Source organism: Labrus mixtus, chromosome 5 (genome assembly GCF_963584025.1).
Source record: "Labrus mixtus chromosome 5, fLabMix1.1, whole genome shotgun sequence".
Taxonomy (NCBI): domain Eukaryota; kingdom Metazoa; phylum Chordata; class Actinopteri; order Labriformes; family Labridae; genus Labrus; species Labrus mixtus.
In genome coordinates this window covers 22903541-22920145 of record NC_083616.1, presented here as the reverse complement: position 1 = coordinate 22920145, position 16605 = coordinate 22903541, and the positions used below count along the sequence as shown (strand labels likewise).

Below are 16605 nucleotides of genomic sequence, written 5' to 3'. Positions count from 1 at the left end.
AAGGTGTTTAACGTGGAATAATTTAAGCATGAAAAGCTAATAAATCAGAGGACTGAATGGCACAGGATTGAATTGAATTGTAGTGTTTCCGTGCGCGTGTGGGTCTGCGCGCGCATGCTATAGGTGCGTGCGTAAAAGAGTTGAGGGGGGAAAAAAAGAGGGGGGAGTCACGTCGCTGACATTTCCAGGCTCCCGTTCTGATTGGCTCTTATTTGAGGAAGCTCACGGGTTCTTTCAACTAATAAGCACCTCCCCGTCGCTCTAAAGGACATTATAATGCAAGGGACCTCCTTTTTTTAACCACAAACCGAATTTTCGTTCATTTAGACGATATATACTTTTTAAATTGCCCCAAAGTTGTGGGATTTTTTTGGAGCGCTGTTCGCCCTGGAGCGGTACGCCATGCTCTCTCACGCCGACCTCCTGGATGCTCGGCTCGGTGAGTTATCGTCACTAAACTCCGGCCCTAAACTCCAGTGTAAGACTTCAACTTCTTATTTCACATTGTACAATGATAGATAGACTGTGTGCTTAATTGTGTTTACAGCTAAATGGTTTATTGTTTCTAGCAGCTATTCTTTAATAATCTTAATTTATCCGGAATGATTTGACAGCAAAGATTTACGTCTCAAGCTGCATTGACTTTATTCGTTTTATTTTAATGGATCTGTTTGTCATGAAGCAACAAAGTTATATCATGTAACCCTCATTTAAAGATACTGTGCGTTTAGATTCTCCATGTATTCACTCTCTTCCTCATCCTCTCAGGGATGAAGGATGCTGCAGAGTTACTCGGACACAGAGAAGCTCTCAAGTGCCGGCTAGGTGGAGGGGTGCAGGACCAGGGGCATCCGGGAGACATGGCCCCTGGTTCAGACTCTGTGGAGGGCACCACTATGCTGCCGGGAGAAGACATCTCCTCGGTGGGATCGAACTCTGGCGGCATGCCGGTGAACGGGAAAGAGACGGAGAAGCAGCAGCAGCAGCCGCAGCAGAGCTCCAGCCAGACCTCTAGCCAGCAGAAACAGAAGCGGCACAGGACGCGCTTCACTCCGGCGCAGCTCAACGAGCTGGAGCGCAGCTTCGCCAAAACCCACTATCCTGATATCTTCATGAGGGAGGAGCTGGCGCTGAGGATCGGACTAACCGAGTCCAGAGTTCAGGTAAACTCACGTTCTGTGTGGATCATATTACAGGATGAAACACCGGCAGGGTGTGGCTATAGTCCAGATTTGATCTTGTGGGTTTTCAGCATCATTCAAATGTCTTAAATATAATTGTTTAAATCCAACTGGAGGGGATTGAGCAAAATAGATTCAGTTTAGGAAATAGTAGTAGTATAGTTTTTTTCTCTTTGCGTTAAGGTTGTTGGTCAAATATTTGGCCATTAGATGTTCTGCATTTGTGCAAATGCTTGGACACGAAACGTCAAGTTCAAAGTGCAATAATAACTTCACAATATCTTATTTGTACATGTAGAAACAGATCTGTATCTTGAACAAGAAACCTCGCATGAAAAAACATCTTCGTGGGGAAAACACACACACACACACACACACACACACACACACACACACACACACAAAACTAGCCTTGTTATAATTATTCCATTGGTGTATTGCAAAACATTAATTTCGTCATGTAACATTTCTTGATGGTAAGCAATATGAGTTTTAAGGAGCAGTGCAAAGTGCTCTGTCCAAGGTTCTGAAACACTTCTCACCTATGAAGAGCGAGCAGGAAATAAGGGCTCACAATAGTTCTAAATATTCAGGTGGCTTAAACATTATTCAGTCAGCATTTAAAACGCAGCCTGCAGTGACTGCCTATTGCAGTAATGTACTAATGTTTGTAAAAATTCTTAATTTATCTTTGTTAATGTTTTTTTTTTTAAAAGCTATTTTTCCATTTGTTTCTGCAATTGTTTTAAATCACATAGGTGTCATCCACAATTATATTCTTTTACGTTTTTTTTTGTAAACAAAACTAATTAAAATGGTGTAACACTGGCTGAAATAATTTCTAAAAGTTACAGAGTGCATCTGTAAAGTATTAAGATGAGAATGTATTGATCACTGATTTTTAATTTACCATTTTAATATATAAAAAATAAAAAAAATTATGATGAAATTATGATGTGAAACAATTACAACATGGTATTATTGAACATAGCAGGCTCTAATAAACCAAACACATGATCCACCAATTTCAGTCTTATTTAGAACAGTGAACGGGTTATTAAGCAGTGATGTGAAATTCATGTAAATGAGCCCAGTGAAAGCAATAAAAGCAGTTTCATCATTAGTCACCTTAATAATCAATCCTTTATTCTATCTCGTGCAGCAGCTAACCGCTCAGTGCAGCTCGGCTCGCGCTCGCTGTTTGTAAACATTAGTGCAGGCACGTGCAGGTGCAGCCTTCAGTGGGCGTGTTTGCCCGCGTGCGTGCCTCCACAACCTCTCTATTTCTAAAATGCTCCATCAGCGACGTCTTAATAGGACTCAAGAATATATCGTACTTTTTTTAATGGAATGAGAAATTGCATTTTCTTTCCCCTCGAGTGTAATGGGTTTGGGCGACGTTTCACGGATGGCTGAGCGGAATGAGAGCGAGGTTTCACTTTTAATACGGAGGCATTGGCTCACGGCCTCGCGCGCGCATTAATCACGGCCGAAGATGATGAAATCTTTAGAAAGACCAACAGCCTGCCCTTAAACAGTGTGGACATGGGCTAGTTTGTTTATGATTCTCAAGCGTGCGTGTGGATGGGTGGGTTACATTTTACGTATTGTGTAGTGTATAATACGTTTGTGTTAAAGCCCAGCAAATACTTAATCCAATTTTAAATTAATCTGCTTGTAAATAATGTGTTGGAAGGGACACATTTTTTTGCCCACAGCTGCGAAACTGCCAGAAATTAAAGCCCTGAGGTGGCTTTCTGTATTTACAAGAGCCGTGTACACAATTTTCCACAAAATGCCTACTAATAGGATAACGACTATTTTTGTTGATAATTATCTTTTTATTTTGACGCACATGAAGAGAAATCATGTATGAGTATTTTCGTTGGCATAATGGCTAAAGTAATGTGCTTTTATAGGAATTAAACATCCATTAGACAATGTTTCATACTTCCCCACTTTCAGTCTGGTGGTAATTTGAAGACTATATTTTCATGAGGTCCTTGGGCCAGTTCCGCACGGTTTAGAAGGTTAACTAATTCTTATTTTTGTCTCAATGTTCATTAGTGGTCACACAGGATAGATCACTGGATCCATCGCAAAAATAGAATTCTTTCTTTGAGGAAAAATAATATATCAGATTCAATTAGTCCTCGAAGCTAAATTTGTAATTCCGAACCAACCGAATGTGTGTATCCTTCTGTGTTTTGTATTCTATAGGCCGTATTGGAGCTCTAAGGTTTGATGGAATACGGCGCGATTGTACTAAAAATACAATGGTTATTGTAGTTCTCCAGTTGTTCAGAACTGCAGCGACGTGCTGCTGACTTTACCACCATCAAAGTGCTATTCGAACTCCTATTGCTAAAGATATGTGTTCCTCATTTTATCATCCTGATGGCTCACGGCTCTGTCTTTCCGCTCGCAGGTTTGGTTCCAGAACAGACGCGCTAAGTGGAAGAAAAGGAAGAAGACCACCAATGTTTTCCGCTCACCGGGGACACTGCTCCCCACCGCGGGCCTGCCTCAGTTCTCTGCCGCGGCCGCCATGGAGAACAGCCTGTGCTCCTTCCACGCCAACGACTCTCGCTGGGCCACGGGGATGCCGGGTGTATCACAGCTGCAGCTCCCTCCGGCCCTGGGCCGTCAGCCGGGCATGCCACAGTCCCTGTCACAGTGCAGCCTGGGTCCGGGCCCGCCAAACTCCATGGGTCTCTCCAACGGCCTGTCCTCCAACGGCCCCGGCCTGCAGTCCCATCTCTACCAGTCGCATTTCCCAGGAATGTCGGCCTCTCTCTCCGGCCCCACGAACGTATCGGGTTCCCCGCAGCTGTGTAGCTCCCCGGACAGTGACATGTGGAGAGGGACAAGCATCGCTTCACTGCGGCGCAAAGCGCTGGAGCACACAGTGTCCATGAGTTTTACTTAGTGACTTCTCAAAAATATCTCCAACCCTCCTACAAAGTCCCTCGTCTTTCTGTTTTTATTCCCGCTATTTAGATCAAAACGAACGAGCCAATCAGGCCCGAAATATGAGAACATGGAGAGTGTGTGACTTCGTCTTGAAAGGACAACACTGATGGACAAATGGGGAACATAACTTGGGTTTGGGGTAATTTATCTTGTTAATTCAAAGGATTTTATCAACTATTGATGATGAATACTATTGTAATGATCTTTAGACTATAGGCCCTAATTACTGAGAGCCAAACAATCGTCGTATTTACGTTTTCACTGAGTGCGTCTTTACGCACACATGTTATTGTGTTCAGGTGAAGTTGTGTTATGTCAAACGGTTATTTATAAAGATGGGGTATACAGCCTGCCACACGCGCACCACACTGTAGTGGGCCTATTGAAGTGGGTCTCAGGCATGCACTGTGCACGTGGATTAAAACGCTTGAATGACTTCGAGAGTCAATGGTGCCCACTCAGATTGAAGAGGCTCTTTTAGACGAGCTCTCTCTCTCTCTCTCGTCTGCATCAAATCTAAAGGGAAAAAAAATAAACAATGATCTCTCAGTAGGCCTACTCTGTTTTAGGATGTTTTGTGTAGCTAAAACATTCTTGCTATGTACCCACTGGTCTTTTTTGTGACATGTTTTAACTTATTGTATGTGCTATTCCTTACACATTTCTTAAATGTTTGATCTTACATCAAAATGCACCACATTGACGGGTTTGTAACGATTTCAAATGAACAAACAAATAAAAGTAATTTTCAAGAATGTCAACATAAGAATGATTCTTGATTCTGTTAAACTTAATAATGACCATTTTTGTTTCTATCGGCACTTTGATAACACTATTGTTGACCTACCCTTGTAATGGGTGGTTGATGGTATTTTATTTATTATTGTGATTCCAATATTCCTGGGTAAATAGGAAAGTAACAAAATAGGAAAAAAAACTGTTTGTTTGTTTTTTGTATTTTTTACAACATTTTATTTTTACCAAGCTTTTCATAGCTATTCAGCTGCTAATTCAGTTTAAGGTGTGTTTTTCCCACATTAGTATAGTAGATTGGCAAATCGCTTTTTTTCTCAGTGACCTACATATATATTAACAAATGAATTTCCTCAGTGAGTGAGGTGACAGGGCTAAAGGGCTTCTGGGTGTAACTGGTCTCATGGTGGCCGACAGCAGCGGTAAAGATGTCAGTGCTGAGATGTGACGGTCACTGATTTTAACCATGACGGTCATCCCACTGAGAGGACTGGATGGACTGTGACTGAACAGGAGGGATCACAGGCCTGTGATGTGAGTCCATGTCTACAGTATACAGTATACCTGTTTCTCCAGCTGTGATTTTAAGGCTAAGGTTGGTTGCTATAATCTTATTACTTAGGCCACCTGCTGAAGCAGAAATTACATTGTTGATTAGTTTAGAAATAAACTTGTTGGGATGTGTAGTTTGCTTTTGCCAGAGGAGATGAAAATACAAGGCTTCCTTGTGCTCGGAGGACTGTTTAGCCTATAAATAACCTTATCAATAGACTATGGATGCCAGTCTATTGATGGGTATTTAGTCTGTGGACATTAGCCTCTGCAGGTAAGCCCTCATTGGAGGTTGCTAAAATGCCAAAAGACTTTTTCCACTTATTAAAAACAGCACATCCACATTAGCTACGACATTAAAGTAATCTAATGAGTCTATCTAAACATTTAAGTCAAGTTACTGATGATTCTTTGGTCCATTTTTATAAAATATGCTCTTCTGCTTTATTCTTCGTCCAGTGTACTTCTGCGATTATGACATATTCACACAAACAATTTTACTTGCAAACACACCCCTGCATTTTTATTACATTAATTTCCCAAAAATGTAAAAGAGTAATACACTTAGCAAGATATGATGAAGAATAGACCTATCGTCCTCTCATAGGAGAAAAAAAAATCAGTTTATTGATGCAGCTTTCTGGCACTAATCGGTCAGCATCCCAACAATGTGATGAGCACAAGCAACAATCACAATATGAATTAAATAAATCAGTGATTAACCATGTAGACCACTGATTTCTGCCTTTGCCCATTTTAAAGGAACCATCGGGTAAAATGTATAAACTAATATGTTCTATTCACCATATTTCTGTATTGGCATCTCAATTGGCTGTGGTGTCTGTAAAACAAAAAGTTTTCACGTCAATCAGTCATGTGTTTTTAAAGTAATTGAAAAGAAATACAATCTTGTGATACAATTATGAATCCAAACTGACACATAGTTTTTCCTGAAGTTGGTAAACTGACACATTATCATTGTTCTTGTGTTATCGTTAAGAAGCTTGTGTAGTGTACAGGCATCACATACAAAGATGAAAATACAAATTATTTAGAAGTTGTTGTTTTTTTACCTTTTGATCATTTGACATTTATTCATAATCTCTCATTACTTGTCCATCAGTTCCTTAATAAGAAAAACCTTGTTGTGGTTACTTTAATTTAAATTATGCTCATGTGAGAGGTAATGTCTGTAAACTCAGCTCCCCCAGAAGCAAATACAAATTTTTTCCATTATGAAAGTGAGAGGACCTCACTGTGTGAGTCAAAGATTATAAGTGTCAACTGTAGCCTGAAATCACAGCAGCTCAGATTACTCAGTGTGTTAACCTCATCTCGCTGTCAGCGCTGAGGCCAATTTACGGTCACGGGACGCTAATTGATGAGATATGGCATTACCATAAGCAGTCCCAGTGCCTGTAAACTTCTAATTGGACTTTCTGTAACAATGCAGGGGGGTTAAACAAAGGATTAATCATAATTAACAAAAGTATATTACTTTCCCTTATTAAACAGTTGGTTCCCACATTTTCTATTAACGTACATTTGTTTGCAGTGATTTAGCAAATTATTGAAAATACCAACACAAGTCAAGACCCTGAAAAAAACATTTTTTCCCCTATGTGCTTTCCCATTTTGTGTGTGTGTGTGTGTGTGTGTGTGTGTGTGTGTGTGTGTGTGTGTGTGTGTGTGTGTGTGTGTGTGTGTGTGTGTGTGTGTGTGTGTGTGTACATACACTATGATCACACTGTGGTTACATTCACACATTGACTCTGACCAGGGGATGTTGTGTTGTATAGCAAACTGGAATAAGTCCAATTACAGCAAATCAAGGAAGGACAAACTTAGGTTCTTAATATAGAATCTTTTTTTTAATTAAATGACTTAATTTCAAAGTTTGTGTATAGTGTTTAGACTTGTTGCTGTGTAACCCACCTTACTTTTGGGTTCCACAGCAGAACTCTCCCTACATTTGACAGAAATGTTCAGGATTGGAGGGCAAAAAGCAATATATAATTATTCTTGCTTTAATGACTTATTACTTCATGATGGTCCCTAATTTGTCATAAACTTTATATTTGCCTCCACATCACCCACCCAGCTCTGTCCTAGCCCATCATTTTTGCAGACTGAATGCAGGCTGCACACCTACCCTGCCCAGGCATGTAATTACACAATATTGCATGACAACAGTTGATCAAACGCTCAGCCAAACTGACTGCAGCTCCACCCATCCGGGCTGGAGCTGCAGCGGTGGCAGCCTCTGAGTGTGTGTGTGTGTGTGTGTGTGTGTGTGTGTGTGTGTGTGTGTGTGTTGTTCTCATAAGTGTGTCTCTATGTGTGGCTCAGCCCTCCAGATTCAGGCCCTGTGCTGACTATAGTGTGTCCTGGCCTGCAGTAACAGATGTGAAATCACATTACCCAAACGCTGCAATTAGTCTCACTCGCTCGTGGGTTAATGAGTTTGTGGAAATGTGCGACCCATTCCTCATTAGGTAATTTCTCATGCACTGATGAGAGAGAGAGAGAGATGTGGGGATGGCGACTTAGTGAAAATGGCATATAGTCTGCTGTGACACACATACTGTAAGGCAGAATGCAGCTGGACACTTACTTATCACTTGATCCTGAAGCATGCTGCTCTGTATGAGAATACTTGTTACATGAATGGAACAAAAATCTGATGTCTTGTGAATTAGCATAAACTTAAATAACAGATGTTTTGTAAAGTAGTATTGCAGTTGAAGTAGTTGAAGAAGAGATTGTAGCATCAATGTATTTTATTTCAGTGTGTATTTAAAAAGTTCCCTTTAAAAAAACAGCGTTTAACAAATCAAGAAATATTTGTGTAACAAATAAAAATGGAAATCAGACTCTGCAGGCTTAAGTTTGACCTTATTATACCTAACTTTGACCAATTTATTACTTGAAGATTGCCCCTTTTTACTAGGTTGACTTTGTGCAATAACAAAACAAAATGGAAAAAAAAAAATCAAACAAGCAAGACAAAAGGACTGAAACGTGTCACACATAGGACAAAATGAGACTAAAACTAGAGTTTCACACTTTACATCATAGATATTAGCCAAACCTTGTTTTTCAATTCATTTATCTGCTGATTTGAAAAATAGTAAATGTAAAATGTGAACTCCACATGTGAAATGTGAAAGATTTGCATGAACCCTACTGCTTCAAGATACAACGAGGTGACAGATAAATGAAGAAATGCTGTTGGAGAATAATCAATCAATCAATCATTATTTGCACAGCGCCAATTCAGAACAAATGTTATCTCGAGACACTTTACACAAAAGCAATGTAACACACCCTTCTCCTTGTTATCCATCATGAGCACTGTGCAACATTTAGCAGAGTTACAGTGGTAAGGAAAAACGTTCTTTTAACATGCAAAAACATCGAGCAGACTCGTGTTGAACAGCCGTCTGCCTGAAACTGTGTTGGGCTTGGGAAGTATGATAGAGGGAGATGCAGAAAGAAGGAGGAGGATGGATGAATTGAGTAAAAATTAGTTTTACTGTCAGTCTTAAATTTACTACAAGGGTAGCATCCCTTACTGCTAAGCTTTTGGTCTTTAGAGCTTGATCCAAAACCTTCTGGACTTGGTTGAAGCTCTTGAAGACCTTTCACCTATCCTCCTCTTCTGAACTTTTAATCGTTTAATCTGAAGCCAAAATCAGTTTTTATCGGTACAGTAGTAGTAATAGTGTGTTGTTGCTATAACAAGTGGAATTAGATGCCGGCCGTGTGCCTTTAATTCAGTCACAGCTAAACAGCAGGTTTACCCCTTTGACAGACAGATAAGCATCTCCTCTTTATTTTTGTCATTATTGTTTTTGAACACACATGCTCCTAAGACCATACAGGCTCTCTTTAATTTGAAACAGCCGATTGATTCAGACTGGGAGTTTGTTTTGTAGAGCTTTGTTCATAATCAGTGCGGTTTTAAGATCAACTACATCACAAAATATTGCAGCATGAAAATTAATTAAAGCTGTCTGTTAGGGTAACATCAGTCTGTCTCATTATGGACCTCCTTTCCTTTTCTCCTGGGTGTGTGTGTGTGCGTGTGTGTGTGTGTGAGTGTGTGAATAGACAGCCGGGGGCAGAGCTCTGTCAGGACACAATGGACGACAACAAAAGAACTAATTAGCAATCAATTACCGACGTGTTTCTGTCCTGCACCTTTTATCTGGTTAGAGTGTGGAGCAGGTTACCACTCAGCATGCACCATTCACACACACACACACACACACACACACACACACACACACACACACACACACACACACACCACCTGCTGCCTATGCATGTGGGCTTTCAAGTGAAGTTGAATTATTGCAGGGATGTATGTGGTCACCTGGTGATACGTGTTTAATGCAAGAGAATGTAACCTCCCATTTAAGAGTTAAAGGTGACAAATCTTCAAATTAACCCAATTAAGGCCTTGAGAATAAGCTGCTTTTTTCTCCGTGTCTGCACCTACGAGTGTAAAGGATAGTTTTTCATTAGCTTCATCTGTGCCAATCAGTCTCTTAATTCTCCTTTTTAAATATCTAATTGCAGTTATCCATTGTTGTGATGTCTAAGTGAATATAAGACTGAAGAGGTACATTTCTTGCATCAAAGAATTTTCAATGCACAGCTTCATAAATACAACAAAGACCGAGTAAATTTAGTTAATCTGGGCATGTGGCTTGCTCATTTAAGTGTCTCCCTCTCCACTGCTGTGTAACACGCGCGCGCACACACACACACACACACACACACACACACACACACACGCACACACATGCACACACAGTGACATCTGGGGGGAAAGTGTGCTGTGAGGAGGCTGCGAGAGCCTCTCATGATAACAACTCTGCATCTCAACAACCTGCATCCATCATCATCAACACTAACATCTGCTCAGAGCCTCAGCTTTAAATCTCCTTCTACCCCCCCCCCCCACCTCCCACCAACCCCTTATCTCCCTCTCCTCTCCCCTCTCCCTCTTTTTCTCTCTCTCCTTTTCTTCTTCTTCGTCGTCTGTTCTGTCCATCTTTCTCTCCCGAGGACGCCACCTCATCTGCAGCCATTTCTAAACACGCTGCTCATTCTGCTTTGACTCTCAGCCAAAGTCCCTCATCTGCCGAAATATGTGTGGATGTGTTTTCTGTTTCAGCCATCCTTAAAATCAATATTTAATGATGATGTTATCAGTGCTTTTATGTTTAATTTAGCCTGGAGTGTCAGTATGAATGAGACACTGTCAGCTTTATGGCGTCAGGCATTTATTTTCTGTTAATGGCTGCTCCTGGTGGTACACAAACCAAAACCCTGAGGATTTCTGATGGATTTGTCTGTTTCGATTCTGTTCATGCATGTATTCCCACGCCATGCCTGCATGCATACAGTACATGTCTACCTATAAACATACACATACATCAAATAAAGTCTACTTGATTACATAGACATTTGTTAATTTATTAAAAGGTTGTAAATAAGTGCGACGAATGCTTGACATAATGTTATATTTTTTGTACTATAGTAAGACAGTGATTTTGACTGGATAGTCTCACATGCTCAGACTGATCATAAAACACAATCAATCAAAGCTCCCCTTGCCTTCAAAACAAACTGCATTGCCCCATTTTGGCATTTTCCAAATCCATGACAATAATTTCACCTCCTCAGCTCTGGGAGCCAACATTGTTGAGAGGCAATAATCATGCTAGTTTTCTAAGTCATTTTTCTCCCAATAACAAGCCATTTTTAATCCAATTAGGAGCGCTAACGTGAGAGGCATAATACCACGGCCCCTGGGACACATGAGAGAATATGCAGGACATTTATCCCGACAGTCAATATTGGATTTTCTCACTGAGCAGCTGTGCCTGCTCTTGCTGACATTCTCCACCTCTGCACAGTGATCCGTCCTGATTAAACCCGCTTTTCTACTTTATCAACATTCATTACATGACCTGGTCATGCATGGAAACAGAAACAAGGAGGAGAAAAGTTACATGCTTCACGTTGGGGTTTTCCTCCTTGCACGTTGTCATTGAATTCAACAGATCAGTGACACATGATCCATCTCTCGGCTTTCTTTTGGCTCTTGGATGACTTTCAATAAGCAGATAGGTGTGTGATGGTATTCCCCGAAAACTCTCCTCAGCCAGACAGACAGGTTAGGTGTCACTTCAGGTGTTTACCTCAATGCAGTTGGCTGGACTATATTACAGTATAATTATGTTTTCAGAAAATCTGTTATTACAGTATAATTATGTTTTCAGAAAATCCGTTTTTTTCTACTTTTCCTGATTCAGATCCTCTGATTTGATAGAATTTTGAATATGAGAAAGTCCATACTCATAGGCCTATTTCTTGTTTTAAGCATCAGTTCAATCATCTTTGCTTTGTTGAAGGAAATATAAACTAAAAGTGTAGCAGGAAGTGTTCAGGAAAAGAAAGCAACAAGGAGCCATCAGTACTTTGGAGCCATCGGCAGCTAAACACTGCCACCTTCTGGCGGCTGTTGATGGGCTCAAAATGCCGTGCAAAAATGTTTTCATTCATTTACACAATTATTTATTTATTTCATAAAATTAGACAGATGGTCAATAGATTTTTCTCTCATCTTGGTATGACTTAATGAAATATGTCTGCTAACTCCACAGAGAGCCATACAATTATTGTTCCATCAGAAGGCATCTCATAAAAAGCAGAAAATGCATGAAAAAGAGGGCTGCTGTTTATAGCTGATTGCAGTCGATACATTTATGCAGCGCACTGAATCATTGTCATTGAGTGCATTGATTATGTGAGCTAATCAATGTTTATTAGGCTGGATGAGACCGGCCAGACCACAGTGGAGGCTGAATGATGAAGGAACACATTTACAGAGTGTCACAGGCCCACCCACCTGACCTGAGCGGATTCACAGTTTGAAGAAACTTTAAAGTGTACCTTTAAGGGACAGCATTGGGTTTATGTATCCAAATAGGCTTTACAAAGACGGTCAGAATTGAGTGAAAATAAGCTGATTTTTATGGACATTTGAACCAACATACCGTTGGATAGTAGCTTCTCTACAAGAGAGTAAGGTTTGGTGTAAATGCTGCTATAGGTGTCAGCCACACAGTATAAGAGATTTTTTGCAATAAAGGAATTTGTTAATCCTTTTCATGTCCTTCTCTGATTAACAGGGCCTGTCATATAAAAAAGCCCACTGAACCCTTACCCGTGTTCCCAGAGGTCATAAGGAGAACCTGTTGGCAATGTGTACATTAGTCCACGCTGGCCAAACGATGCTACAGGAGGGAGCCATCACAAAATGGAAACAAATCATCATCCTTAAAATGCACAAAGTTGATATCCTGCAGTTCTAATACAGCTTTTGGAGCTGGTCACTGAATGCAACTGAAAGAATGATTTCCAAAATATGATGTGAAAAGCTGCTCTCTGACACAAAGCCCTGTAAGGCTTTGTTCAAATTAAGCTGAGCCAGCAGAAAAAAAAACATTTACATTGAAGTTAGAAGGTGGTCCCAAAGTTTTAACCCATATACGGCAACATGTTAAAGCAGTGTTTCCAAAACTTTTGCTGGTGGTTCCCCCTTTGGCAGATGAAAATATTTTCAAGCCCCCCCCCCCCCCCCCCCCCCACCTCTCAGCATACACATCGACACATAAACATATATCAATTTATACTCATCATACTGTCAGTCACGTCTTTCACTTACAAGTTCCTATACTTTTACCATTTATCTCAAACACTGTCTGCAAAAAATAGAAGATGAACTAATCCCTAATGACTGGTGTGTGCTCATTTTGTGCTACAGGTCTTCCCAAGTCTTGGGTGCAGCTATAAGACTTCCACTCTTAGTTCATTTTCAATGTTCAGATTTAATCTGTGTTTTGAGGTGATTGAGGCGACTGCAGGGAAACCAAACTCACAAAGCTAGGATTTGGCAAAAGGCAGAAGTGTTGCTCTCTTCATTACCCACTGTTGTACAGGTGTAGCGGAGGGCGAGACATGCATACTCGTCGTATTATTCCCCCTCCCCTAGAGGCCACAGGTCCCACTATGGGAATCACTGTGTTAAAACAAGATCACTCAAGTTCAAATATTCTGCCGCTTGTTTTAAACTGACTCATATGACTAACCTGTCCTGCACACTCACACATGAATTGTTTGTTTGAAAGAAAAAGTCATCTTCCTAGTGAGGGTTCTAAATCTCTACCTTCACATAAGTGAGGGACCGGGATCAGGTAGAACAAAACACATCATGATAAACTTTTGCTGGATCAATTACCCAAAGAATATACAAATATATACAGTATGTAATATCATCTGTTTGTTAAGTTTGCACATACTATTTGCTTACAGTATATTTTTAAGCACTGATTTGACTCCTTCTGCTACTAAGATACATTTTGGATCGCTTCAATCTGTCTGCATCACTCTGCACTGAGGGATGATTGTTCAACAGCAGGGGAGCTTTATTTCCCCTGGATCAGACAATCTGTAAATATTCTGTTATGTAGAATTATTCTAAACATCTAGATGTATCATCACTCATTGATGCACACTTTTCAATGTGTTTTTGCTTCACCAGGACAAGTAAAAACTCCTACAACTTACAAGATGTTGCAACAGCTCTTTTTTCGTAATTTTTTACTAGCATAAAGGTTTGTTATTTTAACAATATAAATCAATTCCTAACAATCAACAGAATCAAGGTTTGACCATGACTTTGTTCAAAGTGAATCAGAGACCAATCAACAGCTTTTTTTTTTTTTTTAAATAGGTTTATTTTTTTGTTCCATTTTTTTTCTTTGATACACAGTAGCTCTACGACTGACCTACAAATGCTTCATTATCATTTATCCTGACAGCAAAATGCACGAGATGAAAGACTTTCTGCAGTGGAAACAAACCAAACAAACAGGCCGGCATCAGATGGGAGTCACCAGGCCTCCCCTGAAGAACTCTGCTGGAAGGTAATTAAACGAAGAGTGTGTTATCCATCGCTCCTCATTAATGCACTCTGAATTAACCACTTTCACGGGAGAGGAATGAGGAGGAGGGGACCAGGGAGAAAATCTATGCAGGCTTTAAAGTCATCTCTCTCTGTCAGGTCGGTCCAAACGGGGAGGGTCGGCTCATTACGGCCTCCACAGGAGATGAATGGGTCAGTCAGGCAGCGAGGAGAGCCGGGCTGGACCGCTGTGTTGATGGACAGATCCACACAAGAAGTGTGTACGTGTGTGTGAGAGAGGGAGTCAACACACACTGACAGACAAAGCAAAAATACATAGCTGTTTGGGCTATCTTTGCCGGGGAGCAGGTGTGCAAATGGAGGTTGCATGCTGGGATACAAGGCAGGGTTAAGGTGGTCACGTCTGGACACAGCAATCGCTGTGATTTAACTTTTACCACATGGAGAGGAGGCTGTAACATCTGGCCAGCTGAGGTGTCAGCAGAAATACAGAGGGCAAGACTCAACGCAACTTAACTGTTTCTACATCCAGAAGATCTGGACTGGATTTATTATTTCATTCTTAAGAAGAATAACATTCTAATAGAATTCTAGAAATTAAAGCTCACACATTTCTTAGGAATTAACCTAATAGGTTTAAATTGTCAAAGAAGTTCCTAAATTGACCACCAGATGGTACTGTAGACTTTGGCTAGTTGAGACAGAGGCAGCTGGCATCAACTTGGATTTATTTGATCAGTGTGGAAATGAAGTTTTCATAATTAATAGGATTTTACAAATATATCTGAATTTCATTAAGAAAAATGTCATGATTGAAGAAGAACCTTTACAAACTTTTGTGCACTGAAAAAATATAACAGATGACCTAAATATGTATGAATTAGAAACAGAATGAGCTTTATAATCACTACACCAAGGTACAAGACAATGTGTATGCCATGTCTCCTGTGTAGTGAAGGAAAAAGAATAACCAGTTCTATAAATAGTTAAAACAAATTAAAAGTGACAACTATGCAGATAAAGTATAAAAAGTATAAAAAAAGAAGGTTTAGAGCAGCAGTGAAATATTTTACAACTTTGAAGTGACAGATATGCATGTGGAAGTTTTGCAGAGTTTTGGATAATGCACTGTTAAGTTAAGGTAAATTGTAATAAGTGTTTGTGTTGCACATTAGCTAATACTTTTTATGTAGTCCTGTTGACTATAGGCAGTATGCATGCTTTATTTTATTTCGGCTGCAAATTCATCGCTTGAATCCAAAGTGCAAAGAAAGTTCATTTGTGCTGCTGCAGGGTGTTGATTCACTCCTTCAGTGATTTTCAGTGAAAGATCTGGAGGATTAGGGGGCCTGTAGTATCGGTTTAGATACGATTAGATAATTTTAGATGAGATGACGGACTGTGTGAATAGCCCAGCATAATGTGAGTTAATCTGCTCATCACTTAGAGCAGTACAACAACACTGATGGGCTACTCGTTCATTAAAAGCTATCGATTCATTTAATACATTTGATTTAAACCATTACATTATGAATCACAGCGCCACATTACACACATGGCTGTGTTTGTGTTAAAACGCCGAGAGGCAAGCGCGCACACACACACACACACACACACACACACACACACACACAGTAGCATTTCACTAAAATGTTCCTTTTCCTCTGCTGTCATTCACATTAGCAAACTCTCTCTCACAGGCAGACTCTCACTAATGTGCTGGGACGTCTTTACAACAAGAGGACTTAATACAACAACTGATTATAATAATGAATACTTTCTGTTTCATGAACGTAACACACCTTGAATAGGTCAGCAGCATGGGAGAACACTAGCTGAAAGGTTGTTGTTAAATCCATTATAATTTATGGATTATTTTTTTTATGGAGGTCCATGTGTGACATCATTGTCCTTCGTCACTGCAAGAAGAAAATGTCAGTTATTAGTTGAAGATAATTGCAGTGCAGATTTTTAGAATATAAACTGACAGGATGATTATCATCTCTTAATGTCAGCTAGTCTGAGTTTGACCTTTAACAGCAACAGCACAGGCTCACAAATAGTCTTATCTAAATGAATTTGCGTCTGTCTCTACAAACTAACCTTTAACTCTTTCAAACTTTTGACTGCTGTGTTTGAACT

At 40.1% G+C, this 16605-nt stretch overlaps 1 protein-coding gene across 2 annotated transcripts; it reads left to right on the top strand.

The window, feature by feature from the left end:
* Positions 1-280: 280 nt before the first annotated feature.
* Positions 281-4909, top strand: LOC132974532 (homeobox protein orthopedia B-like). 2 transcript variants are annotated; one of them, XM_061038637.1, is made up of 3 exons: positions 281-478; positions 769-1163; positions 3610-4909. In XM_061038637.1, the coding sequence occupies exons 1-3, from the start codon at positions 403-405 to the stop codon at positions 4108-4110; spliced, it is 972 nt and encodes a 323-aa protein (XP_060894620.1). In that variant the 5' UTR covers positions 281-402; the 3' UTR covers positions 4111-4909. The 2 variants fall into 2 exon arrangements, with proteins under 2 accessions (XP_060894620.1, XP_060894621.1); XM_061038638.1 differs by having other exon boundaries at positions 283-439.
* The last annotated feature ends 11696 nt before the right edge of the window (positions 4910-16605 follow it).